The sequence below is a fragment of the Leopardus geoffroyi genome, chromosome D4 (assembly GCF_018350155.1).
Source record: "Leopardus geoffroyi isolate Oge1 chromosome D4, O.geoffroyi_Oge1_pat1.0, whole genome shotgun sequence".
Classification (NCBI taxonomy): Eukaryota; Metazoa; Chordata; class Mammalia; order Carnivora; family Felidae; genus Leopardus; species Leopardus geoffroyi.
The window spans coordinates 80,744,733-80,769,723 of record NC_059342.1 but is presented as its reverse complement, the minus strand read 5'-3'; the positions used below and the strand labels follow the sequence as shown (position 1 = coordinate 80,769,723).

Here is a 24,991-nt window from a genome sequence, read left to right as displayed (position 1 = left end):
CTCTGGAGTCTATTGAAAGCTTGCAACTTCCAAGGGAGGGCTTGGATGGTAGATTAAGATTAATTTTGGTCAATTTCAGCTCTTAGCACAGTAGCAGCCACCTATTCTCCACCCCCAGCCATGTGGCAGGCAGTTGTGCACATGTTCCTGGCAGCTTATGGGAGCCAGAATGGGCTCTGATCACTAATTGCTGCTTAGGATCACAGAGGTGCAGACAAAGAGGCGGGCATCTATTGTTGCCCCTTCCGCATTGTGGCCAGCCCCTCCCCCTTCAGCTGAAGTGACAGCCAGGGGATTTAAAGGGCCAGCACTCCTTTTCGCTCTTCTCATTTTTCCCTTTTCCTCTTTGGGGAGCCAGATACTAAAGACTAGGAGACTCGATAAAGACTACATATATACAGGGAAATTAGTAAATGACCATGCATACCCAAGGAAATACTCAGAAAAGACCTAGAAGATGTTAAATTTACAACTTATCCTGATCCTTGGCACAGAGACAGCCTGTAATTAAAAAGAAAAAAAAAAAGCAAAAACAATAAATGAAAACAATAACAAAAAACAGCTAACCCTGGGGAAAAAGGAAAATCTAACTTCCAGAGGGATCACAGTATTAGATTTAAATGTCCAGTTTTCAAGAAAAAAATCACAAGGCATACAAGGAAACAGAAAAGTATGGCTCATTCAAAGGAAAAAAATAAACAGAAATTGTTCCTGAAAAAGGCCTGATGGCCAATATACTAGATAAAGACAACTGTCAAAGATGCTCAGAGAATGAAAAGAAGATGTGGGAGAAGTCAAGAAAATGATGTATGAACAAAATGGAAGTAAAATAGAGAGAAAGCCTAAAGAGCAACCAAAAAGAAATCCTAGAGCTGAAAATGACAATAACTAAAATGAAATATTCACTAGAGGGATTTAAAGGCAGATTTAAACAGGCAAAAGGAAGAATCAGTGAGCTTGAAGACAGGACAATAAATATCGAGTTTGAGGAATGGAAAGTAAAAAGATTGAAGAAAAGTGAACAGAGCCTAAGAAACATGGGACATCATTGAGCAGAGCAACATATGCATTGGGGGCATCCCAGAAGAAGAGAAAGAGAGAATATGTCAAGAAATAATGCATGAAAACATCCCAAGTTTGATGAAAGAGATGAATATAAACATCCACAAAGCTCAATCAACTCCAAGTAAGACGAACCAAAAAAGACCCTACACTGAGACACATTATAATCAAACTTTTGAAAAATTAAGATAAAGATAAAGAGAATCTTGAAAACAGCAAGAGAGAAATGACTCATCACATACAAGGGATCCTCAATAAGATTACTGGCAGATTTCTCATTAGAAACTGAAAGTCAGAAGAGAGTCTTGCAGGGTGAAATGAAAGGACATTAGATAGTAACTCAAAGCTATATGGAAAAGTAAAGATATGCATCAAAGTAAACACATGGGCAGGGCACCTGTTTGGCTCAGCTGGTTGCATCTGACTCTGGCTCAGGTCATGATCTCTCAGTTTGTGAGTTTGAGCCCCGCATCAGGCTCTCCACTGTCGGTGCAGAGCCCTCTTCAGTTCCTCTGTCCCCCCTCTCTCTCTGCCCCTCCCCTGCTAGTGCTCCCTCTTCTCTCTCAAAAATAAATAAACATTAAAAATATATACATTAAAAAAATAAAAAATAGGGTTGCCTGGGTGGCTCAGTAAGTTAAGCATCTGACTTCAGCTCAGGTCATGATCTCATGCTTTGTGGGTTTGAGTCCTACATCACCTCTGCACTGACAGTGTGGAGCCTACTTGGGATTCTCTCTCTTGCCCTCTCTCTCTTCCCCCTCTCCTTCCCCCCCCCCCTTCTCTCTCTCTCTCTCTCTCTCTTTCTCAAAATAAATAATAAATAAACTTAAAAAAATAAAAAAACAAACAAAATAAAATACATGGGCAATTATAAAAGCCAGTATTGTAACGACAGTGTATAACTCCAGTTTCTGTTTCCTATGTTACTTTAGAGACTAATAGAGTGTTAAAAATTACTAGTCTAGGGGCACCTGGGTGGCGCAGTCGGTTAAGCGTCCGACTTCAGCCAGGTCACGATCTCACGGTCCGTGAGTTCAAGCCCCGCGTCGGGCTCTGGGCTGATGGCTCAGAGCCTGGAGCCTGTTTCCGATTCTGTGTCTCCCTCTCTCTCTGCCCCTCCCCCGTTCATGCTCTGTCTCTCTCTGTCCCAAAAATAAATAAACGTTGAAAAAAAAAAATTAAAAAAAAAAAAAAAATTACTAGTCTAAAGTAACTATAACTTTGGTTTGTAACTCCAAATTTTGTTTGCTGCATAATTTAAGAGGCTAATGGATTTCAAAGAGTTATTTGTTTATGGTTTTTGGGTACACCATGTATAAAGATGTAATTTTGTGACGTCAACAATCAAGAGAGGTGGGGACAGGGGTGTGAAGGAACAGTTTCGGTATGTTATTGAAATTAAGGTGGTATAAATTCTAACTTGAGTGTTATAACTTCAGGAATTGAAATGTAATCCCCATAATAACCATGAAGAAAATAGCCACAGAACACACACAAAAGGAAATGCAAAAAGAATTTAAATACTTCACCACAAAAAATAAACTAAACATGAAAGAAGACAGTAATGCAGAAAATAAGGAACAAAAAAAAAAAAAGGTACAAGGCATATAGAAAACAAATAGCTAAATGATAGAAGTAAGTCCCTCCTTACAGTACTTACATGAAGGTTAAACCTTCATTCTGATGAAGTGGCAAGGACGCCCAAGGTCATGTGAAAACACCTACCTAAGTGACTAAATAAATGTTTCTTTTTCTGTTGCCTTAAAAAAAAAAAATGCTTGTGTTGTATCCCTGCTTATACCTTCTTAATAGTAAGCCATCTCAAACACCTCCTGAAAGTGGATGGGCTTTAAAACAGGTTTTGAACATTCTTATGCTGGCTCATGCCTCGCCATCCTATTTGCTGAACCACCAGATACTGCTTCCCCGTCTTTCTCCCTCCTCCAGAAGGCCCTCCTCTTGGAGAGACTATCATAATGAGACAGTGTGGAAATTTCTGCATGTGGATGGCTAAGGTGGCTTCTGACTGCAGTGTAAATGTAAATGGATTTTCATTTCCTCTCTTTTTCACAGAAGATGGTTAACATTGATCTGTCTTTCATTTCACTGACCTTTTCTTCTACTGTATACAATCCATTTGTAAACCCATCCACTGACATCCTCATTTCAAATATAGTACTTTTAAAGTTCTAGAATGCCCATTTTTCTTAGATTTCTTTAAAATGTTGATTAATTTTTGAGAGAGGGAGCGTGACCAGGGGAGGGGCAGAGAGAGAGGGGGAACACAGGATTCCATGCGGGTTCTGCGCTGACAGCAGGGAGCCCGACATGGGGCTTGATTCCACGAACCATGAGATCATGACCTGAGCCGAAATCAAGAGTCAGACATTTAACTGACTGAGCCACCCAAGTGTCCCTAGAATGTCTGTTTTTAAATAGCTTCCATTTCTTTGCTGAGAAATTCCTGTATGCTCATTTTGTTTTAGCCAAGTTTTCCAATACATCCTCAAAAATTTTTATAATTGTTGCTTTAAGGCCTGTGTTTACCATTTCTAACACCTGAGTTACACTGGGATCTCTTTCTCTTTACTATGGGTCACGTATTTCTGTTTCTTTGCATGTCTGTTAACTTTTCCAAAATGTATGCCTGACATTATAGATGACACATAGAGACTCGGGATTCTCTCATTTTCCTCTGAAGAGTGTTGATTCTTGTGTGGACAGATAGTTACCTAGGCTGGACTCAAATTCCAAACTCCATTTATCCTGCAGGGGGCGTAAGTGGAAATTGCTCAATTTCCAATGTTGCTATTTCCTGGGGAAACTGTAGTTTTGCCTCTTCATGGACAGTTTAGTTGTCATCCAGGATTTAAGTCAGTTTCTATGCAGATTTGGGGGTACTCCATTCTGTGTTCCTCTTTCTGGGATTTTCTTTATTACTTTTCAGCCTCCTTTACATCCTACCAGTTTCATCCTGACTCAAGTCTTTCTCTGAGTTCCAGCTACCCACTTCCGTGTAAATTGGGAGATAACCTCAAAATGACAAGTTGTATAAATGTAAACTTTACCCAATACATTTCCCTTCTTTCAAGGAGCAGCCTGGTTTCTGTCCATCTCTTTCGCCTTCAAATAGTTTTATTTAATTTTTATTTTATTTTCCCTTCTAGAATTCATGACTGTCATCTCTGGGGGCATTGGACTGTATAATTGACTTTCCTATGGGTCAAAACATTCTAATTCTGTATTAATTTAATTTTGTTATCATCCTTCACCACCCTCCTTTTTTTCTAGGATTAATGGAGATCAACAGAAAACTTCTAACATTAGGGGCACCTGGGTGGCTCAGTCTGTTAAGCTGCTGACTCTTGATTTTGGTACAGGTCATGATCTCATGGTTCATGGGTTTAAGTCCCTCATTAGGCTCTGTGTTGTCAGCACAGCTTAGGATTCTCTCTCCCCTACCCCCTTCTCTGCCCTTCCCCTGCTCACACTCTCTCTCCCTCTTTAAATAAAAAAACAATAAACAAACAAACAAACAAACCTTCTAACATTAATACGGATTTTGTTTCCTGAATGAATCATGTATTGGTATGTATCATTTAGGTTACTATAAACCATTTGTGAGTAGTAATGGATCATTATTAATTTATTAATGGTGTCTTTTGACAAGCAAAAGTCTTCTAATTATAATGAGGTAATAACTTATCATTTTTTTAGTTATTGTCTTCTGTCACCTCCTAAGAGACCTTTATCTATCCCCAAGTTAGAAAGATATCCTCCTATGTTTTTCTCTAAAAGCTTGTGGCTTTAGCTTGTATGGTTAGATCTATAATTTGTTTTGAATTAACTTTTTGGTATGTATAAGATACACACAACATACATGAGTTGCAAAACCATGAGTGAAAAAAAACCAAATGCAGAGTACCTGTCATACAACACTATTTATATGACCTTCCATAGCAGGAATAACTCAGCTGTAGTCATAGAAATCAGAACACTGATTTCCTGGGCGGGGAGACGGTACTGACTCAAAGGGGCACAAGAAAAAAATACTGGGGTCATGGAGACGTTCTGTGTCTTAATTAATAGTTTTTACATATACATGTACATGTGTAAAAAAACACAATAAACTGTACACTTAAATTGCATGTGTTTTACATTATGGAAGTTGTACTTCAATTAAAAATGTAGTAGAAGGCTTAAAAAACCTCAAGTAAAGAAAAGAACTTCAATGATCCTACGTTTGTTTGTTTCCTAAATGGGAGAAAAATCTAGTCCCTTGGTAATGTCAAAGAGAAGCTACTGGCTTATGAATTGTTATGATTGTAAGTAACTAATTCTTTCATCATCAAAAGAGAATGTGATGACATCATCATTCCCAGAAGACTGAAATAATAAGCAAGCAAACTGGGGAGTGCCGAAGAACCACTACCAGGGTATCTGATTCATGATTTTTCAAAGGTCTCAGAAGGTCCTGCTTGAAAACTGTCTGCCCACTTGAGATTTTCCACATGTCTTCCCAAACCACCATGCCATAAGTGTTGAGTCTCCAAGGAAGAAACCGTGTAAAAGTCCTCTATGATCTTAGGGAGACAAAAGGTAAGAGTTTGTCCTTCATTTCAACAAAATCGAGACACATTCAACTCCTTCTCTGCACACAATTTCATATTGCATAGACGAAATATCACAAAGGAGCTTTACAAACTTGATGGCTAAAATATCAAGTCAATATACAAATAATCTAAACTTTATAGTTTAGCCTCTAGCCCATGCTTGGAATCAATTTTATATTCAAATACTTTTGAGAAGGAGCATCTATTTTATGCTGTTATCAGTCCTATCATCTGTCTTGGGATGATGAACTTCATAATAGTATTTCACTAAAAATTGTTCCTTCATAACTACATACCTCTTTGAAGTCCAACTATTTTCTCAATTTTCTCTTTTCTCTGACACCACGCTCTATGAGTTAGGCTGGGAAGTGGCATTTGTATTTTTCTTTTCTGCAGGAAAAGCCTTGTGTACTCTAGAAAAGACAAATGAAGTTTATAAAATCTCTTGCATCAAGGCCAGCTTAGACAAGCTAATGTCTTGGCTTCGGGCAGCTGGCTCCCATAAAAAGTGTCTCCGCAGGCTTAACTCTATTTTCATATAGAGAGACATCCAAGGACCAGAGGTGCCTTAATTCCTAGCCAATATATATTAAATCAGCTAGTTAAAGTCATGAAGAGTCACAATTCAACACAGCTTACTCTGTTTTCATTGTACTATATTTAATCTATTTTTATCTGTTTCTTTTTCCTCTTAGGAAAGGATGAAATACAGAAGAAAAACAAGTCAACTGCTATTACTTTTATTGTTTTTATGGGCTTTGTACAGACAGTATCATGTCAGGTAATTTTTAAAAAGTAATGTATATTTTATTCTGGGGTTTGATAAAGATCTAGTATGTCAGAAAGGTGATAGGTTCACCCTCTGAATAAAATCAGCCTCCAAATATACCCCCATATATATATACCAATCCAATATACCCCAAAATATCCAAATGGCATTCAAATATATCAGCAGAAACATAACCCTCAGCATAAAAGTTCTTAGTTTCTAATGGGATCAGGGCTGACCACAATTTTTGTAGGCCCGTTTGTGTGAGAACAAGGAATGTTAAGCTACCAACGCAGTAACCATGTAATTAAGGCAGTTAGTAAGTGTTGGAGAAAGTGCCATTTTTAAATAGGCAGCATCTTTTTATTTTTTTTTTTATTTTTTTTTTTATTATTTTTTTTTTAAAATGTCAGGTCTTCCTGCATTTATTTATTTTTTTTTTTTTAATTTTTTTTTCAACGTTTATTTATTTTTGGGACAGAGAGAGAGCATGAACGGAGGAGGGGCAGAGAGAGAGGGAGACACAGAATTGGAAACAGGCTCCAGGCTCTGAGCCATCAGCCCAGAGCCCGACGCGGGGCTCGAACTCACGGACCACGAGATCGTGACCCGGCTGAAGTCGGACGCTTAACCGACTGCGCCACCCAGGCGCCCCTAGGCAGCATCTTTTTAAAGAGACATCGCTAGGGGCGCCTGGGTGGCGCAGTCGGTTGAGCGTCCGACTTCAGCCAGGTCACGATCTCGCGGCCCATGAGTTCGAGCCCCGCGTCAGGCTCTGGGCTGATGGCTCAGAGCCTGGAGCCTGTTTCCAATTCTGTGTCTCCCTCTCTCTCTGCCCCTCCCCCGTTCATGCTCTGTCTCTCTCTGTCCCAAAAATAAATAAACGTTGAAAAAAAAATTAAAAAAAAAAAAGAGACATTCCGAATATTGGTGGCTTCCGGCACTAGGTATGGTATTTGCAGTCCATATACGTACACAAGTAGAAAGATTTCATTGGCCATCAGCAAGTTCCATCGTTTCGAGTATTAAGTTTTTCTTTCATTTGTAACTCAAAGAATTAGGTTTTCTTTTTTAAGATCTAGTGTGTGAAGTCCTTAACTGTGGTGATTTTTTTATCATGCTCATTACTGTATGTCTGCAACCAATAATGTCCTTGGCACACGGTACATGTCTTAGTCCGTCCGAGCTGCTATAACAGAATACCATGGACAGGATGGCTTACGAACGCCAGAAATTTATTTCTCACAGTTCTGGAGGCTGAGAGGTCCAAGATCAAGGCGCTGGCAGACTTGGTGTCCTGGTTCAAGGACAGCCACCTTCTTGCTGTGTCCTCACATGGTTGAAGGGACAAGGGAGTTCTCTGGTATCACTTTTGTAAGGCCACTAATCCCACTCATGAGGGCTCCAACCTCATAACCCAATCATGTCCTAAAGGCCCCAATTCCTAATGCCGTCATGTTGGGGGTTAGGATGTCAACCTTCAAATTTGAGGGGGACACAAATATTTTGTCCATATTATGTGTTCATTGAATATTTGGTAATGTTAGGGAATAAAATGAATGGATTGCCGGAGTGTAACTCTAGTCATCTTAAATATGGAAACATCTTACGTAAGTCTAAAAGTAATGTAATGTTTTTTGTTTATCCTAAGCACAAAGAAACTACAGAAGATATATCGGTGCTGGTAAGTCCTATTTACAAATATGCTATGACCCCTTCTTTGAGGACGAAACCCGTTGGGGGCAGTGGAGTACCTGCAAGTCCTTGGTTCCTCCAGGCAACAGTAAACCAAAGCAATTTGACTGACGTATGTTGGAGATGCTCCTTTAGGGTCAGAGTACTAGGAGTCAAAGTAGAGCAGACTGGCGGGTGCCATCTGTAATGGAGGAGTTAGAACCGGTTAGAGGAAACGTGTTACAGGAAACAGAACCCAGCTTCCAGGAATCTCGGGTCTTTTAAAGCTCTGGGAAATCACACAGGAGAAAAGTTTCAGCCAAAAGACTCTTGGGAGATTGTATTAACCACAAGCCCCCTACAAAATCACACTATCAGAATGTACGCGGAGAGGAAAGCTTCCCCAAAGATTGCGTAAGACCCAAATTCCTAATGAAGTGCAAGAAGCTTCCTTTCTGATGCTTGTTGTGTCCAAGGGCCTTGTCTCAGTCGGTTCTATGCGGTCCAACACCCCCGCTAAGACCATGACTCTGCATGCAGGTGAGCTGCTCTGCATGAAAATAATGTAGTAAGATGGTTTTTTTTTTTTTTATTTTATTTTTTTAATGTTTATCTATTTTTGAGACAGAGAGAGACAGAGCATGAATGGGGGAGGGGCAGAGAGAGAGGGAGACACAGAATCGGAAGCAGGCTCCAGGCTCTGAGCCATCAACCCAGAGCCCGACGCGGGGCTCGAACTCACGGACCGCGAGATCGTGACCCGGGCTGAAGTCGGACGCTTAACCGACTGAGCCACCCAGGCGCCCCTAGTAAGATGGTTTTCATGGGAGAGTATGTTTCCCCCAGACGGAGCCATGGCTCACAGTCAACCACCTGAAAACAGCAGGAAAACCTGTAGACAAAGGTGGGAACGTGCAAGGAAGGTCTGCTGCAGCAGAGTCTGGGAGAAAAAATGAATTAAAGTGTTTTCTGATAAAATGTACACAATGCAGCACAATCTGACAATCATTCCATCATTAATATTAGGTCTTCTTCGCATCATGATTCTAAAGCCTTAACACACCGATACTCAGTAACCAAAGTCCTTGCTGTCGATAAGGCGGGTGCCTGCGTAGAAGGCCACGTCTCAGTCACACCCTGGACGCCGCAGTGCTCCTATCTGTGTACACAGGCCCAAAGACGGACTTGTGACGTACGACTCAGCTCCACAGCTGCCCCTCGTTAACTCAGCCCAGGATCAACTCTCCAAAGATGTGTTAGCCGGGGTGCCATTAGAGTGTATAGCAAGGAGGAAGTAAGGACCCCGGCCCAACTTCTGGTCTTTCCACCTGCTGTGTGACTATGGACAAGAGAATAATAGGTCCACGTGCCTCAGTTTCCTTGTCTAGTAAATTGAGGATGATAATAATAGCAGTACCTATCTCATAGGGGTGGATTGAATTAGATAATACTCGGGAAAGTATTCCATAAGTATTAGCTATTAATGAAGGGAATCTAACCTCCTCTAGCTGGCTAGGGAATACTTCCCGTAGGTGAGGATATTTAAAATAAGACCTAAAGGCTGTGTGAGAATTGGCTGGTTGAAGCGTGGAGTGTTTAAGGAAACTTAAAAAGGTCAATGAGTCTGGAACATTCTAATTGTGGGGCCCCATAGGAGATGTGGCTAGAACAAGGTGAAGGGTCAGATTATGCAGAATGTTATGGCCATAGAAGGAGTGTGAACATGATCCTTAGGCCAACGGGAAGCCACTGAACACTGTTAAACAGAATAATAACATGGGAGCAACTGGAGCTTCAGGAACATGATAGAGGAAGCAGAGTGGACATATGGAGAATGGGTTGCAAAGGGCCAGGACAGGGACAGGCAGAGAGGGTATCACAGTGTTAATTTGGGGGGATCGGAATATGGAGGGTCATTTTACTATTCTCTTTCAGTTTGCACACCTTTAACATTTTTCATACTGCAAAGTCTTGATTAAAGTGCACAGACGATGAGACCAATTAGAAGGCTACTGCAATAGCCCGAATAAGAGATGGTGGTGACTTGGAGTCATGCGGTGGCAGAGAATGAAGATAGGGAATGGATTTGAGAGATGTTTTGGAGATAAAACCAGCAGGGTTTAAAGATGGATTTGGGGCTGGGATTTAGGGAACGCTCTGAGTGTAGAATGATTCTCACACTTCTGCCTTGCTAATCCAAGTGGAGCCAGTGAGACAAAGCAACATTTGAAGGGTTCCTACTGTGGGGAAGACATGATGACTTCCACATTAAGCATCTTGTTCTCGTGCTATCTGTGCGAACTTCAAGCAGGAGACTTCAGAATGCAGTTGGATGTCTGAGCCTTAAATTCCCGGGAGAAGTCTAGTTGCACATACAAATTTGAAGCCACAGGAAAATGCCTGCAAGCATGTCAATCGATCAAATAGAAAGCCTAGGAAAAACCTTTCTGAGAATGACTCTCAAATCAGGGCTTCTGAGCAGACAGGATATTTAAGGCTAACCTTAGACAGATAGTAGGGATCTATTTCCATTGCAATGGGGGGGGGGCGAGAATCAGTACTCTAGATGAATTTGGAGGCGAGGTGGCTGAAAATTGAAGGAGGTTTCATGTGATGACTGCTATTTATCAGTGAGAAGAAGGAGAATGAGCACTGTAGAAACACATAAAGATTTCTGGGCAGCACAGAGCCTCAGTCAAGGTTAGAAATCATGATTTTCCATGCCACTACCTTCAAAGTTCATCACTGCTTTTCTTACTGCTTCATGCTTATCTCGCATTTTACATCATATCATAATATAACCCTTGATTTGGTAGACATTCAATTATCTCAAGCTCAACTAGGTATAGTGTGATTCTTTGCACTATTTCTTCTGATAGGTCTATGAACAGTCCATCAAAGGAATTAAAGCTTTCAGACTGGTTTTCTCCCAGGTAAGAACTCCAAGTCAAACACATGTGAGATTAATCCATAGATTGCCCAGTAGAAACTAACACTGTGTCAATAATACTTACAACTGGCCTTCCAACTGTTGGGCGGGAGATTGATCTTTGATTACATTAGAAAAAAATAAGCAGTGTCCCAGTGGACATTAAGGCCCACATCCTTCATAAATGAGAGTATAGATGACAGAAACCCAACAGAAACCCAAACCTAACATTATGGCAGGTCAAAATGTGAAGGGTCCACGTTTGATCATTTGCTTGATTCTCCTCATTTCGCCAACGAGGGAACCAAAGCCCAAGTCAGATAGATGGGTCGTCTGTGCACTTCACACTTTAATACAGCAGCTTTCCTCCAGCCTCTCTGCCTCCCGCTCCTTACTGTACCCACGTGTCTTTCTCCTTGGTGGTGCAGGGCTTCAGGACTTGTCTGAATTTAAACTTTGAAAGGAGATGTCCAGCTAAGATCATGATTGGATAATGGTCCATGAACCATCCTCCTATGATATTACAACTTTTGTCAGATCTAACAAGGACACATAAAGCACACCGGTTATTTTAAAAAAGCATTTCATACAAAGAACTGTTAACTAGTATAAAGTTACCTAGTTAGTTGTTAACTAGTATAAGTAACTGGAAAGTCTGGAAAGAGAATTATAAGGTGTCATGGGGGGAACAACCACAGGAAGTAACTATTTTCCCCAGGAAAAGGGCTGAAGAAACAGAAGGAAGAGGCCAAAATTGTTAAACCCTAGAAACTTGGAGAGCTTAAACCCAGTGAGTTTAAGACCCACTCAACTGGTGCTGGTACCACCAGGCTCCAGAAAGGTCTCTTGGGACAAGGAGCCAGACCTCTACAGAGGGGCACAATGAGGCTGGGTTTGACAGTGTTGGAAAAGCTGAAATCTGGATCCAGATGGAACTATATCTCGGTGGTGGAGACTTGCAGGAGGAGGAGGCAGATAAGGAGCCCCCTGGAAACAGGAAAGAGCAAGTTCCTTCTTCCCCCAGGCTTGTAATTTTCCTCCAGTGCCCTCTATTAGCAGAGCCTAACAGGGTGCCTACTGGCAAAGAAGAGATGTGGTTTGCAGAGTCCTGGCTCAATATAAGAAAGCCCAGCATAGTGCGGTGGGTTTAGTTATGAAAGATGTTAGCTTAATAACTGGCACAGGATCCCACTCACGAGACAAGTAAGGCATATCCTTGTAAGTCAGCGTGATGATTCATCACAACAATTGAACAAAGGAGAAAACCATATAATCATTTACACAGATTCCAAATTGACTACCAATAAAATTCAGTTTTCACTGCATTTTTTTTTTTTTGGCTTAAACAATATAAATTTATTTCTTCCCAGTTCTGGAGGCTAGAAGTGGATGGTCAAGGTATGGGAAGTTCGGTTTCCCCTGAGGCCTCTCTCCTGGGCTTTCTTGTCCTCACCGGGACTTTTTTTCTGTGCGCCATCATCCACAAGCATCCATGGTGTCTCTTCTTTTAAGGACACCAGTCCTATTGAATTTGGGCCCCACCCTTATGACCTCATTTAACCTGAATTACCTCCCTGAAGGCCCTGTCTCTAAATAGCCACAATGGGGATTAGGGTTTCAAGGTATGAATTTGGGGGAGACAGTGTTCAGTCCATAACAGGTTCTGAAATAGTTAATAGAATCTTTTTTAAAAAATATATTTATTTATTTTCACATAGACAGAGACAGCATGAGTCGGGGAGGGACAGAGAGGGAGAGGGAGACAGAGAATCCCAAGCAGGCTCCACACTGTCAGCACAGAGCCAGATGCGAGGCTCAAACCCATGAAACCAAGAGATCATGACCTGAGCTGAAACCAAGAGTTGGACACTTAACTGACTGACTCACCCAGACGCCCCAATAGAATCTTTTTCTTCCAACTGTACAATTCTCATTCTGTTTTCATTCTTTTCCTTGATGACCATCAAGGTTGAACACCTTTCCCATGAATATTGGCCACTTGGATATTTACTTTTGTAAAATGCCAGTTTCTATCTGTGGGTCTCCTTTCTGCTTTCTTGTTAGTGTCCTTGGATGCACAAAATTTTGTTTTCTGCAGAAGTCTAATTTATCTAATTTTTTTTCTTTTGATGTCCATGCTTTTGGTGTCACATCTAAGAAATGATTACCAAATCTAAGATCATGAAAATTTACTGTAGTTTTCTTCTAAGAGTTTTATAACTTTTGCTCTTACATTTAAGTCTTTGATCCATTTTGCATTAACGTTTATCCATGGTGGGAGATAAGTGCAACTTCATTTTTTTTAAATGTAGATATCCAGTGGTCTCAGCACAATTTGTTAAAAAGACTATTTTCCCCCATTGAATGGTCTTGGCACCTTTTATTTAAAATTAACTAATCATAGTTGTATGGGCTTTTTACAGACTCAGTTCTATTCCATTGACCTATATATGTCTATCCTTATGTCAATAACACACTGGTTTGATTATTGTATCTTTGCAGTAAGCTTTGAAATCGGGAAGTGTGAGTCCTCCAATTTTGTTCTTCTTTCTCAAGATTGTTTTGGCTAGTTGAGGTTCCTTACAATTCCTTATGAATTTTAGGCTCAGTTTGTTCATTTCAGCAAAAATAATTAAATTAAATTAAATTAAATTAAATTAAATTAAATTAGCAGTTAGAAAAGTGATAGTGTATTACCTTCCCAGGGTTGCTATAACAAATCACAACGAACTACATGACTTAAAACAACATAAATTAATTTCTTCACAACTCTGGAGTCCAGAAATCCAAAATCAAGGTGTCAGCAGGGCCACGTTCCCTCTAAAGCCCAAAAGAAGAATTCTTCCTATCTCTTGAAGACTCTGGTGGCCCCAGGCATTCTTTGGCTTGTGAAAGCATAGCTCCAGTCTCTGCCTCGGTCTCTACATGGCCTTATCTGTATCTCTCCTCTACGTGCCCTTTCATCTTAAAAGAACACCTGTCATTGGATTCACAAGCCCAACCTAATTCAGAATGATGTCATCATCATTAATTACATCTGCAAAGACACTATTTCTAAATAAGGTAACATTCTGAAGTTCCAAGTGGATTTGAGTTGAGGGGAGGGTTACTATTCAATGCAGTACATGTAGGAATGACATTGAATCTGTAGCTCACTTTGGGGCGTATTACCATCTTAACAATATGAAGTCTCCAATCCATAAACATGGATGTCTTTCCATTTATTTAGGCCTTCTTTAATCTTTTTCAACAATGTCTTATAGTTTTCATTGTATCAGTCTTGCACCTCCTTTGGTTGTGTGTATTCCTAAATATTTTATTCTTTTTGTTCCTGTTATAAATGAAAATGTTTTCTTAATTTTATTTTCAGATGGTTCGTTTCTAGTGTATGGAAATATAAATGATTTTTGCATGTTGATCTTGTATCCTGCAACAATTACTGGTTCTAATAGATTTTTTTTGGAAGACTGCTTAGAATCTTTTCTATTAGTAGAGATAGTTTTACTTCTTTCTTTCCAATTTGGATGCCTTTTATTTCCTTTTCTTGACCAACTTCCCTAAACCTCCAGTACAATGTTGAAAGGAAGTGGATAAAACAGACAGCCTTGTCTTGTTCCTGATTTTAGGGGAAAAGTTTTCAGTCTCTCAAAAATAAGTATGATGTCAACTGTGAGTTTTACATATGATGCCCTTTATCATGTAGAGGAATTTCCCACTCTGTTCCTAGTTTGTTGGGTATTTTTATCATGCAGGATTGTGGGAATTTTGTCAAATGCCTTTTCTACATCACTTAAGATGATCATGTGGGTTTTTTTGTCCATTTTATTAATATGGTGTTTTACATAGATTGGTATTTGTTTGTTTTTTGTTTTGTTTTGTTTGTTTTTGGTATTTATAGGTTGAACCAGCCTGCATTCCTGGAATAAATCTCACTTCAGATTTGGATTCAGTTTACAAATATTGGATTTGTTTGGATTCAGTTTACAAATATTTTGTTGAGGATTTTTGATTTTTATTCATAATGGATATTAGTCTACAGTTTTCCTGAGGTGTTTTTTCCTGGCTTTTGTATCAGTAATTCTGGCCACAAGAATGAGTTAGAAAATGCTCTCTCTTCTTCAATTTCTTTGGAAGACTTTGAGAATGATTGGTGTTAATCTGTTAAATGTTTGGTAGAATTCACCAATGAAGCCATCTGGTCCTGGGCTTTTCTTTGTTGAGAGATTTTTTGATTACCAATCCAATTATTTTTATTAATTCTGTTGCCTTGTTCCAGGTCTATTAAATTTTTCTATTTCTTCTTCAACTAGTTTTGGTAGTTCGTGTGTTTCTAGGAATTTGTCCATTTCACCTATTTATCTAATAAGTTCATGTACAATTGCTCATAGTATTCTCTTATAATGCTTTTTCTATCTGTAAGGTCTGTAGAGTGTCTCCATTTCCACTCCTGATTTTAATAATTGGAGCCATTTCTGGATTTTTGGTTTCAGTCAGTCTAGTTAAAAATTGGTCAATTTTATCGATATTCTCAAAGAACCAATTATTGGCTTCATTAATTCTGTCATGTTTTTCTTTTCCTCTATGTCCGCTGTCTCTGCTCCAGTCCTTATTATTTCTTCCTTCTTCTTGCTTTGGGTTTAGTTTGCTATTTTTTTCTAGGTCCTTAAGGTGGAAGGTTAGGTTATCAATATGGTATCTTTCTTCTTGTTTAATACAGATGTTTACAGCTATACACTTCCTTCTGAGTATCGCTTTTCACTGCATCCCATAAGTTTTAGTATGTTGTATTTTCATTTTTATTCATCTCAATGTATTTTCTAATTCCCTTTGTGATTTTTTTTCTTTGACCCATTGGTTGTTTCAGAGTGTTTTGTTTAATTTCCATTTATTTATGAACTTTACAGGTTTCCTTCTGTTGTTAATTTCATTCCACTGTCAATGGAAAAGATAGTTTGTATGTTTCCAACCATTTTAAGTTTATTGAGATTTGTTTTATGGCCTAACATATGATCTATCCTGGAAAATGTCCCATGTGTATTTGAGAAGAATATGTATTCTGTTGTTGATTAAAATGTCCTATGTATGTCTGCTCAGGTCTGCTGTTGAAATCCTATGGCAAGTTTTTTTATTTCAGCTATTATACTTCTCAGCTTCAGAACTTCTATTTGGTTCCTTTTTATAGTTCTATCTCTTTATTCACATTCTCTGCTTGTTAAGCCTTCGTTCTCCTGATTTCCTTTAGTTCTTTTTCCATGGTTTTCTTTGGCTCTTTCAGGATATTTAAAATAGTTGATTTAAAGTCTTGTTATAGTAAGCCCAATGTCTGGCTTCCCCAGGGACAGTTTTTGTTAATTCTTTCCTCCCATCAATGGACCACACATTCTTGTTTCCTTGTACGCCTCATAATTTTTAGTTGAAAACAGGCATTTTTTATATTATAATGTCGTTACTTTGGAATTCAGATTCTTTTGCCTCCTCAGAGTTTGTTGTTCTTGCTTGCTGTGGATTGTAGTTATTTGTCTGTTTGGTGACTTTTCCAGACTATTTTTAAAGACTGTATTCTTTGTCTTGTTTGGTATGAGAGGTCTCTGTTCCTTTAGCTTATGGTCAGCTACTGGTTTGTTAAAGATATCCTTAAATACCTAGAGCCATAGTGGTGGTGGTTGTGGTGGTGGTTGGAGGATAACTGGAGGAGTAAGAGGAGGATGGGGAGAAGAAGAAGAAGAAGAAGAAGAAGAAGAAGAAGAAGAAGAAGAAGGTGACGGCAGCAGAGGAGGAGGAGAATTCCAAGGGGGAGGAGGAAGAGGAGGAGGGGAAGGAGAAAAAGGAAAGGAAAGGAAAGGAAAGGAAAGGAAAGGAAAGGAAAGGAGAGGAGGAAATGGAATGGAAGAGAAGGGAAAGGGAAAGAAAGAGGGAAAAAAATAACCCTTTTACAGTCTTTGAAGATTGGCTCTGTGTTTGGGCCCTCCTTCAACACAGCCCAGTTGTTTACAACTCTGCATTAGTCTTCACTTCCTGCTTACACTGAGCCTAAATATCAGCCAGAGGTGAAATCTTAGGATCTTCAGGGATATTTTCTGAGCATGTAATCCTGAACACGTGTATGGATTTCTTAATTCCTCGTTATACAAGGGGTCTTGTTAAAGCCTTTACTTTTCAAAGAACTCTCTCCCAATTTTCTCCTCCCAGGATTTCAGCATATCTATGTTTACTCCAACTGTAATTTCTTGCCTCAGATGGCAGGGACTTCTTTTTAAAATGTTTTCAAGAATTTCCCTCTACTTAGCCACTTTTCCATTTTGAGAGAGTTCTGAGTTAAGTAAAACAAAAGGAAGCACTAGGAGTCCAGTCCTTTGGGGACTTTTAGGGCCAAAATGGACAAACACATTTCCTTTGGAATTAGATCCACTCTTCTCCATCCCAAAGCAGATACTCAAACTGAGAACATGGTTTGCTGTTTTCAACACCAATGGCATACTGGGAGTGAGTTGGTGCAAAGGCTAAGTTAAAATACCACAAACCTTTCCTTCTATTGTGTTGAGTCGTCCTTTTCTTGATTTAACTTTTGTTTGATTGCTCTAAACTTTTGGCTACCTTCTAGAGTTCTGACAAAGTTGATTCTGACAGTATGCAGTAATATTAGCACTGGCAGCATTTTAGATTATGAACCTAGGAAGGTCATTTTTCAAAATATGGTCTCTGAAAGTAATTAATGTCAAAAAGCCTAAGACCAGGAGATTTTGTCCAAATATAAGAGTTACTGTTACTTTATACTTAGGGTGACGTTTTAACTGTGTCCTCAAAGATCTTGGAATCACAGTGTAACTAACCTGTACACGTACTTTTGTAATGATCTGGCCATTTCTGACAAGCTGTTTCTCCGGGTTGTCATAACCATCAAGGCTTTGGATTAGGAGTAAGGAAATGCTGCAACCAGACACAGGCTCTGTATATTAGTAACATCTACCACAGTTTTATTAAAAGGTACCTTGTTCACAATTCTTATGTCTTTCTTACAGTCAGTCCATGAACCTGACCACCACCAACTGGTCAGCTCCAGTTGTGTGGCATGGCACTTTCAATGAAGAAGTTTTGGAACAGTATTATGCCAAACATAAAATTACCGTGGGGCTGACTGTGTTTGCCGTAGGAAGGTAGGTAATGCCAAATGTCCTTTACATTCAAGCTTTTTATTATAGAAAATAGGATATTATCAATAATCCCACCTCAAAAATCTAGAAAAAGTGGAACGGAATAAAGCCAAAGTAAACAGAAGTAAGGAAATAGTAAAGATGAGAACAGAAATCCATGAAACTGAAAACAGAAAATCCATAGAGTAAAATCAAAGAATCAGAAAGCTGGTTCTTTGAAAAAAAAATCAATAAAATTCACAATCATCCAGGGATGAGTAAATAAGCCAATATGATAAAACAGAAACACCCATGCAAATGTGAAAGACCATGGCTATGACATTGTGGATCTGTAGGGAAAGACTTTCATAAATGATGCTGGAGAAAGTTGATGTCGGCATGGGAAAATCACAATTGCACCTTTCTACAGCATTCCATATACAAGCATATACAAACATACTTCCCAAGTAGTTTAAAGACCAAAAGTTAAAGGGCGAACCGCAGTGTATCTGAATGAAATCAAGACAGAAAAGGATTTCTTCATCAAGATACAGAAAATACTAATCATAAAGGAAGAGGTTGACAAATGTGACTGTATTGAAATTATCTCTACCTAAGAAAACATCAGAAAAACCCAAATTGAGGGCCATTCTACAAAATACCTGATCAGTACTCTTCAAAATGGTCAGGGTTATAAACGACAAGGAGAGACATGGAGACAGATTGGAGGAGCCTAACAAGACATAATGACTAAATGCAATGTGTATCCTGGATTGGATCTTGCAAACTAGAAGCCCACTGGGGGCAAAACAGGTGAAAAAAAAACAAAATCTGTGGTTAAGTTATAGTATTTAACCACTGATAATTTCCTAGTTTTGACAAATGTACTATGATTATATAAGATACTAACATTAGGGGAAGATGCATAGAGTGTATATGGGAACTCTGTATAATACAGTTACACCTGTTACATAAATCTAATATCATTCCAAAATAGAAAGTTTTCAAAAAATTTAAAAAAATAAGTTCACCATAGTAGTGAAAGTGCCTGATGATAACCTTTTTTTTTCTTGTGAATGCCTGACATTACACTTTTGATTACTGAGGCACTCATTTCAAAGACACCCATCTTGAATAAACATACTGCGGGCTATAACATGGTTGGTCACTAACTAAACAACTGGGTAAAGAGGCAGGTCGGCCCTCCTGTGAAATTCCCCTTTTAGAAAGGCCTGGGTAACCTATGTAACTGACCACCTGAGTGACCCCGCACTTTCCTTCCTGCACTTTCATTCCTGCTCTTAGGTTTCAAATTCTGCAATAAAGAGTGAAGCTGTGAAAGCCTTGGCACCCCATCCCCCAGCCAAATAAAGGCAGAATCCCCAAGGATCACCCCCTTCTCTCCCTTTACCTAAGACCTCGTTCTGTGGCCCTGGGCCTACCTTGTACCCTCCAGGACTTGTGAGTAACGAACTTTGTTTTTTCAAAGTTCTCTGATGGTTGCTGCTGAGGAGTATCTTGTAAGTGTGGGCTGGTCCAGCCACAACATTGGCTGGTAAGAGAAATGTCTGTGGGGGTCTCACCACAAGCAGCAGGGGCCTAGGTGAGTCCCAGGCATTCTTGGCCAATAGGATTACTATCGAAGGCAAAGACCAATACCAAAGAGCCCTGTATTATACCATACACAGAAATTAATTCAAATGGATAACTGACTTAAATGTGAAAGTGAAAACAATAAAGCAACTAAAAGAAAATATAGAAGCATACTCTCACTACCTTGAGGAGGCAAGGATTTCTGGAACACAGTACAAAAGCATTAACCATAAAAAAAATGCGGATAAATGGTATCTCTTTGTATTTGGGTTGCTAGCTTCCAACTCAGTAGAATATTTTAAGAGGCATTTGTCATAATTTATCTTGCTTTAATTATTAAATTACCATAACTTCAGATATTCCAAACTAGAAAGTTTTCTCCCGACTCCATCTACTATGTTTCTTAAAATTTAGATCAATATCCAGAACTTATTTTTAATGATTATATAAACATTATCTGAAGCTGAGACATGTATGTCTGCATTATTGACTCCTCATAAATTCCTCCTCATAAAGCAAGCCACGGACATCAATCACTGCTCGTGCAAGGACCCAAGACCTTCTTGCCTACAATCCCCAACACAAGCTCCTTCCTCCCAGACAACCCTAAAGACTCTGGCTCTCATCTTGTGACAGGGCTCTGTGCCATTTACCGATCTCACCATGTTTCATTCCCCCTCGTAAGGAAGTCCTCTTTTCTCATGATCCACAGAACCCCATCAGGGAGAGGAAAGGAAGATAATTTCACTTTCTTTTACGCTACTTAAATATAACTCAAAAGCGTATCTAATATTTAGTTTGCCTACTAGTATTTCTGGACAAACTACGACCAGTGTAACTTAAGTAGTATGCATTTCACTGCAATAGAAGACAAAGAACTTAATCATTTCTTGTTTACTTCACAGATATATCGACCACTATTTGAGGAAATTTATACTATCTGCAGATATGTTTTTTATGGTTGGCCATAAAGTCATAATTTATGTCCTGATAGATGACTTCTCCAGGATGCCTTGGATACAGCTGAGTCCCCTCCGTACAATCAAAGTGTTTGAAATTAAGTGAGAGAAGAGATGGCAAGATGTCAGCATGATGCGCATGAAGACTATTAGTGAACATGTTGTAGATCATATCCAGCGTGAAGTCGACTTTCTCTTCTGCATGGATGTAGATCAAGTCTTCGTAAGGAAATATGGAGTGGAGACTCTGGGGGAGTCAGTGGCTCAGTTACATGCTTACTGGTACAAGGCAGATCTGATAAAGGTGCCATATGAAAGAAGTGAGTTATCAGAAGCATATATACCTACTGGCATGGGAGATTTTTATTACCATGCTGCTGTATTTGGTGGCACTCCTACCCAAGTTCTCAATATTGCCAGGGAGTGCTTGAAAGGAATCATGAATGACAAGAAAAACAGCATTGAAGCAGTATGGCATGATGAAAGCCACTTAAATAAGTATTTCTTTCTCCACAAACCTGCTAAGCTCTTATCACCGGAATATTGCTGGGATTTTACTAGAACAGATATCATTAATATTCATAATATCAAACTCTCTTGGGCTAAAAAGGATTATAAACATCTTAGGGTGAAATTGTAGTTTTATAGCACTTCCTTCAGATTTCTGAAAATAAGAGCATCATTTTTGTCTTATTCCTTAGGAAATTAGCACTTGATAAATTTTAGCACTAAAAAAAAAAATCACTAGCAAAATGGCAAGACCGCCAATGTGGAATAGTCATACTTCTCATATTCATTGTGAATTGTATAAGATGGGATACAGCAATTGCAGAATGAATGTACTGACGTCAGATGGAGATACAATGATTTCATATCCTGTGTGAATATTGAGGAGATATTATTTGTTGGATTACATTGAACAAAATAGAATCTGTCACAAGAAAATGAAACCTGAAATATTTTTATTGATCCAGTAGATACACATTTCTCATACTGCTTAAGAAAGGGGGTTGTCAGGGTGCCTGGGTGGCTCAGCCGGTCCAACTCTTGATTTTGGCTCAGGTCAGGATTCCAGGGTTGTTGGATCAAGGATCCCGTCAAGCTCTGTGCTGAGCATGGAGCCTGCTTAAGATTCTCTCTCTCTCTGTGTCTCTCTCTCTTTACCTCTTTCTCTCTCTCTCTCTCTCCCTCTGCCTCTTCCCCCATCTCTCTCTCTCAAATAAGATTAAATCTAAAAAATTAACAAAATAAAATAAAAATAAAAAATAAAGGGGATTGTCTGGAGGTGTGGATAAGAAGTCACTGCAACTATAGTAATATCCTGTCTATGCAAAACATTAAAGATGTTAAAGCTGCCATCAGATGGACGGATCATTACTTAGGAAACTGAGTCACTCAAAAAGAACTAGGCGTTTTGAAACTATGAGATTGATTGTTATAAAAACTAAAAGAAAATGTAATAGATACAGAGAAAATTGAAAGCTCCTCCTTTACTCTCCCTTTGAAAACCTATCCCTCACTATTCCTTTTATATGCATTTATATACCCACCACATGAACACCCACACACACAGTGACACTTGTATTTTACACAAATTGATTCGTATCACACACATGCACACATACAGGCACACACAAGGATTTTACCACTAGTCGGGGCCCAGTTAGGAAAACAGATAATGCTATCCTCAGTATTTAACGGTGGAGATTTAACACAGGGAACCGGACATACAAGAGCTCATAACAGAGCTGAAGTGCACACAAGAGAAAGTGAAGCAACCCATAATTAAAAAAAAAAAATTAATGTTTATTTTGGAGAGAGAGAGTGGGGAAGGGGCAGAGAGAGAGGGAAACACAGAATCCGAAGCAGGCTCCAGGCTCTGAGCTGTCAGCACAGAGCCCGACGCAGGGCTCAAATCCACAAACTGTGAGATCATGACCTGAACTGAAGTCAGACACAACCAACAGAGCCACCCAGGCGCCCCTAATTTTTATTTTAATGAAGGCAATAGCACTCCTAAGGCTGAAGGGAAAATTGTAGAATGTCCACAAAGAGCCAGAACCTAGCATGAGCTGCCTGGCATGGGTGGGGACAACAAAGAGAGGAGTCTAGTCACTGCTAAGGATGTCACCCAAAGGAGACAGAGACAGAGACAAGAGAGAAATGCACAGACTTTTCTCCTTCTCCTGTCCTGTCTGCCTTTGTTTCCACTGGCCAGTGCCATCCAGTAGTCGGATGCAGTGGAGTCTAGGAAATGGAGGTCCCTGCCACACCAAGCAGAGTGTGGGGAAAATGAGATCGAAATCTGAGAGTAAACAGACGAATGGCTACCACAGTCCACTCACGTTGCCACAAAGCACTCATCCTCTTCCTCCTAACTCCCATAAAATGACTTCATGTTTCTACCATGCAAAATGCAACCAGCTTTTGTGTAAATAATCACACCCAGAAGGGTGAAATCCGAAGTAATGCCTGACATAGTTTCCCTCATTATGTCCAAGAATCCAGGATGATATGAGGTCCTCTCCCTCAGGACTCGATGTGGCTCTTCATTGTTTGGTGAGCTCTGACCCAAATTGTAAAGAATAACTAATACTACTCATTTAGAAAAAAAAAATTGTAAGAGAAGGAAAAGGGGAAAATAATTGGTTAACACATAAAAAGGTACATATATATGATAATGTATACTTACGCTTATAATATAAACATAAGAAAAATATGCATGCCTTCTGTGGTCCTCATTTCTGTAGCTGGTTCCAAGGTCAAGTTCATATTGATCACTCCTTTCTTTCACCACCCATTCCACATTCTTTACTTTCTGCTGGAAGCTCAGATGAGTAGGGTTCCTTACTAGGAAGATGATATAAAGCTTCTCCTTTATAATCTGAGTCTTATAATCTTTAGAATCTGAGTCTTTAGTGGGTCTTTATCAGATTGCCACAGCTTTCCCTTAACAAGGACTGTTGGATAAAGTAGTTTAAGAGGCTCCCAGGGAACACCTTGAACTCTAGATACAGCCCTCATTCCACCATTGTGGCATAGCAACCGACTTTCATCTTGATAATCAGTTCCCTGATCCAGTACAGAGACCCCTTCTCTGCTGATCCAGCACAATGAGAATGAAAAATGGCCAGGGGGGAGTCTCAGATGCCCATTCAACAGGACCATCATTTTGTTTCCTTGTACACGAGAACCTTCAAACTCATCGAGCCCAAGGTTGCAGAGAAGAAAGTAAAAATGGTTCCAGCAGGGGCGCCTGGGTGGCTCAGTCAGTTAAGTGTCCGACTTTGGCTCAGGTCATGATCTCATGGTCCGTGGGTTCGAGCCCCGCGTCGGGCTTTGTGCTGACAGCTCAGAGCCTGGAGCCTGTTTCAGATTCTTTGTCTCCCTCTCTCTGTGACCCTCCCCCGTTCATGCTCTGTCTCTCTCTATCTCAAAAATAAATAAACGTTAAAAAAAAATTTAAAAAAAAAAATGGTTCCAGCAGATTATCTGGTGTAATTGTAAAACAAAGCCTCACATCTCTACTTCTTGGTTCCAGGACCCATGCACTGTGGCTTTGAGGAATACGATATGACCTAGTGACTACTATTTAATTCCTTTAGAACATTCCTTTAGAATGGCACCCCGACCTCACCAGGTGTTGTCTTAGAGCTGATACTGTGACTGAGGCTTCAGTAGGCTGCTTCACAAAGTTAGCTGCTTCTGGGTCATGAGTTATAAGGTAAGACCAGTGAATTCCATGGACAGAAGCCCACTGTTGCACTTAGTTGCCAATAAACTCTCTCTCTTTGGCAGAGGCAATGAAGAAAACATTCTGTAAGTCCACAAGTGGTAGTGCTGGAAGAAGCACTATGGGAAAGGAAGGTATATCTGTACCCAGAATATATTTGTTTGGGGACAAATTTCTTCTCCTTCCCTTATGGAAAAGCTCCAAGGTTACCAATATGCTGCCAGGGGCCAGACAGTCCCTCAGAAGAAAGGTGTCATATGATGTACTCAGGGAGGCCTTTGCCGCCGGGTGGTTGCACGTTTAGCAGCAGAGAAAGCCAGATCGTCACTGATGAGAGGAAGTCTATCTTACTGAGCCACTGGATAGCCTCTGTCTCTGCCACCAAGGCCACTTTGTACATGGGCCATCAAGAAAGCACTGTGATGGCTGCAGAAAGAGGCTGGCTGACATCACGGAACAGATTTTTCTCTACTTGATTATTGAGAGTCTCATCTACCAAGATTGCTCTTTGGTGAGTATTTTCATG

At 39.8% G+C, this 24,991-nt stretch overlaps 1 protein-coding gene and 1 long non-coding RNA gene across 5 annotated transcripts in view; one reads left to right on the top strand and one right to left on the bottom strand.

Annotated features, from left to right (window-relative positions):
- Positions 1-24,991, bottom strand: part of LOC123593678 — a 69,123-nt gene that overhangs the window by 11,277 nt on the left and 32,855 nt on the right. For both annotated transcript variants that reach the window (XR_006710439.1, XR_006710440.1), the window contains 2 exons: positions 8,202-8,323; positions 5,975-6,091 (listed from right to left, as the gene is read on the bottom strand). This is a non-coding gene — a long non-coding RNA (uncharacterized LOC123593678). The remainder of the gene's footprint in view (positions 1-5,974; positions 6,092-8,201; positions 8,324-24,991) is intronic.
- Positions 4,554-24,976, top strand: LOC123593676 (N-acetyllactosaminide alpha-1,3-galactosyltransferase-like). 3 transcript variants are annotated; one of them, XM_045469956.1, is made up of 6 exons: positions 4,554-5,664; positions 6,374-6,459; positions 8,099-8,131; positions 11,001-11,054; positions 18,070-18,204; positions 24,274-24,976. In XM_045469956.1, the coding sequence occupies exons 1-6, from the start codon at positions 5,644-5,646 to the stop codon at positions 24,293-24,295; spliced, it is 351 nt and encodes a 116-aa protein (XP_045325912.1). In that variant the 5' UTR covers positions 4,554-5,643; the 3' UTR covers positions 24,296-24,976. The 3 variants fall into 3 exon arrangements, with proteins under 3 accessions (XP_045325912.1, XP_045325913.1, XP_045325914.1); XM_045469957.1 differs by lacking the exon at positions 24,274-24,976 and adding an exon at positions 19,486-19,590; XM_045469958.1 differs by lacking the exon at positions 24,274-24,976 and adding an exon at positions 20,679-22,557 and having other exon boundaries at positions 4,555-5,664.

Bases quoted from the DNA above. Each gene is read 5' to 3' on its own strand.
- LOC123593676 (XM_045469958.1), top strand. From the start codon at position 5,644: ATGATCTTAGGGAGACAAAAG. The intron at 11,055-18,069 runs GTAAGAACTCCA...TCTTTCTTACAG, and splicing joins TCAGACTGGTTTTCTCCCAG to TCAGTCCATGAACCTGACCA. The intron at 18,205-20,678 runs GTAGGTAATGCC...TTTACTTCACAG, and splicing joins ACTGTGTTTGCCGTAGGAAG to ATATATCGACCACTATTTGA.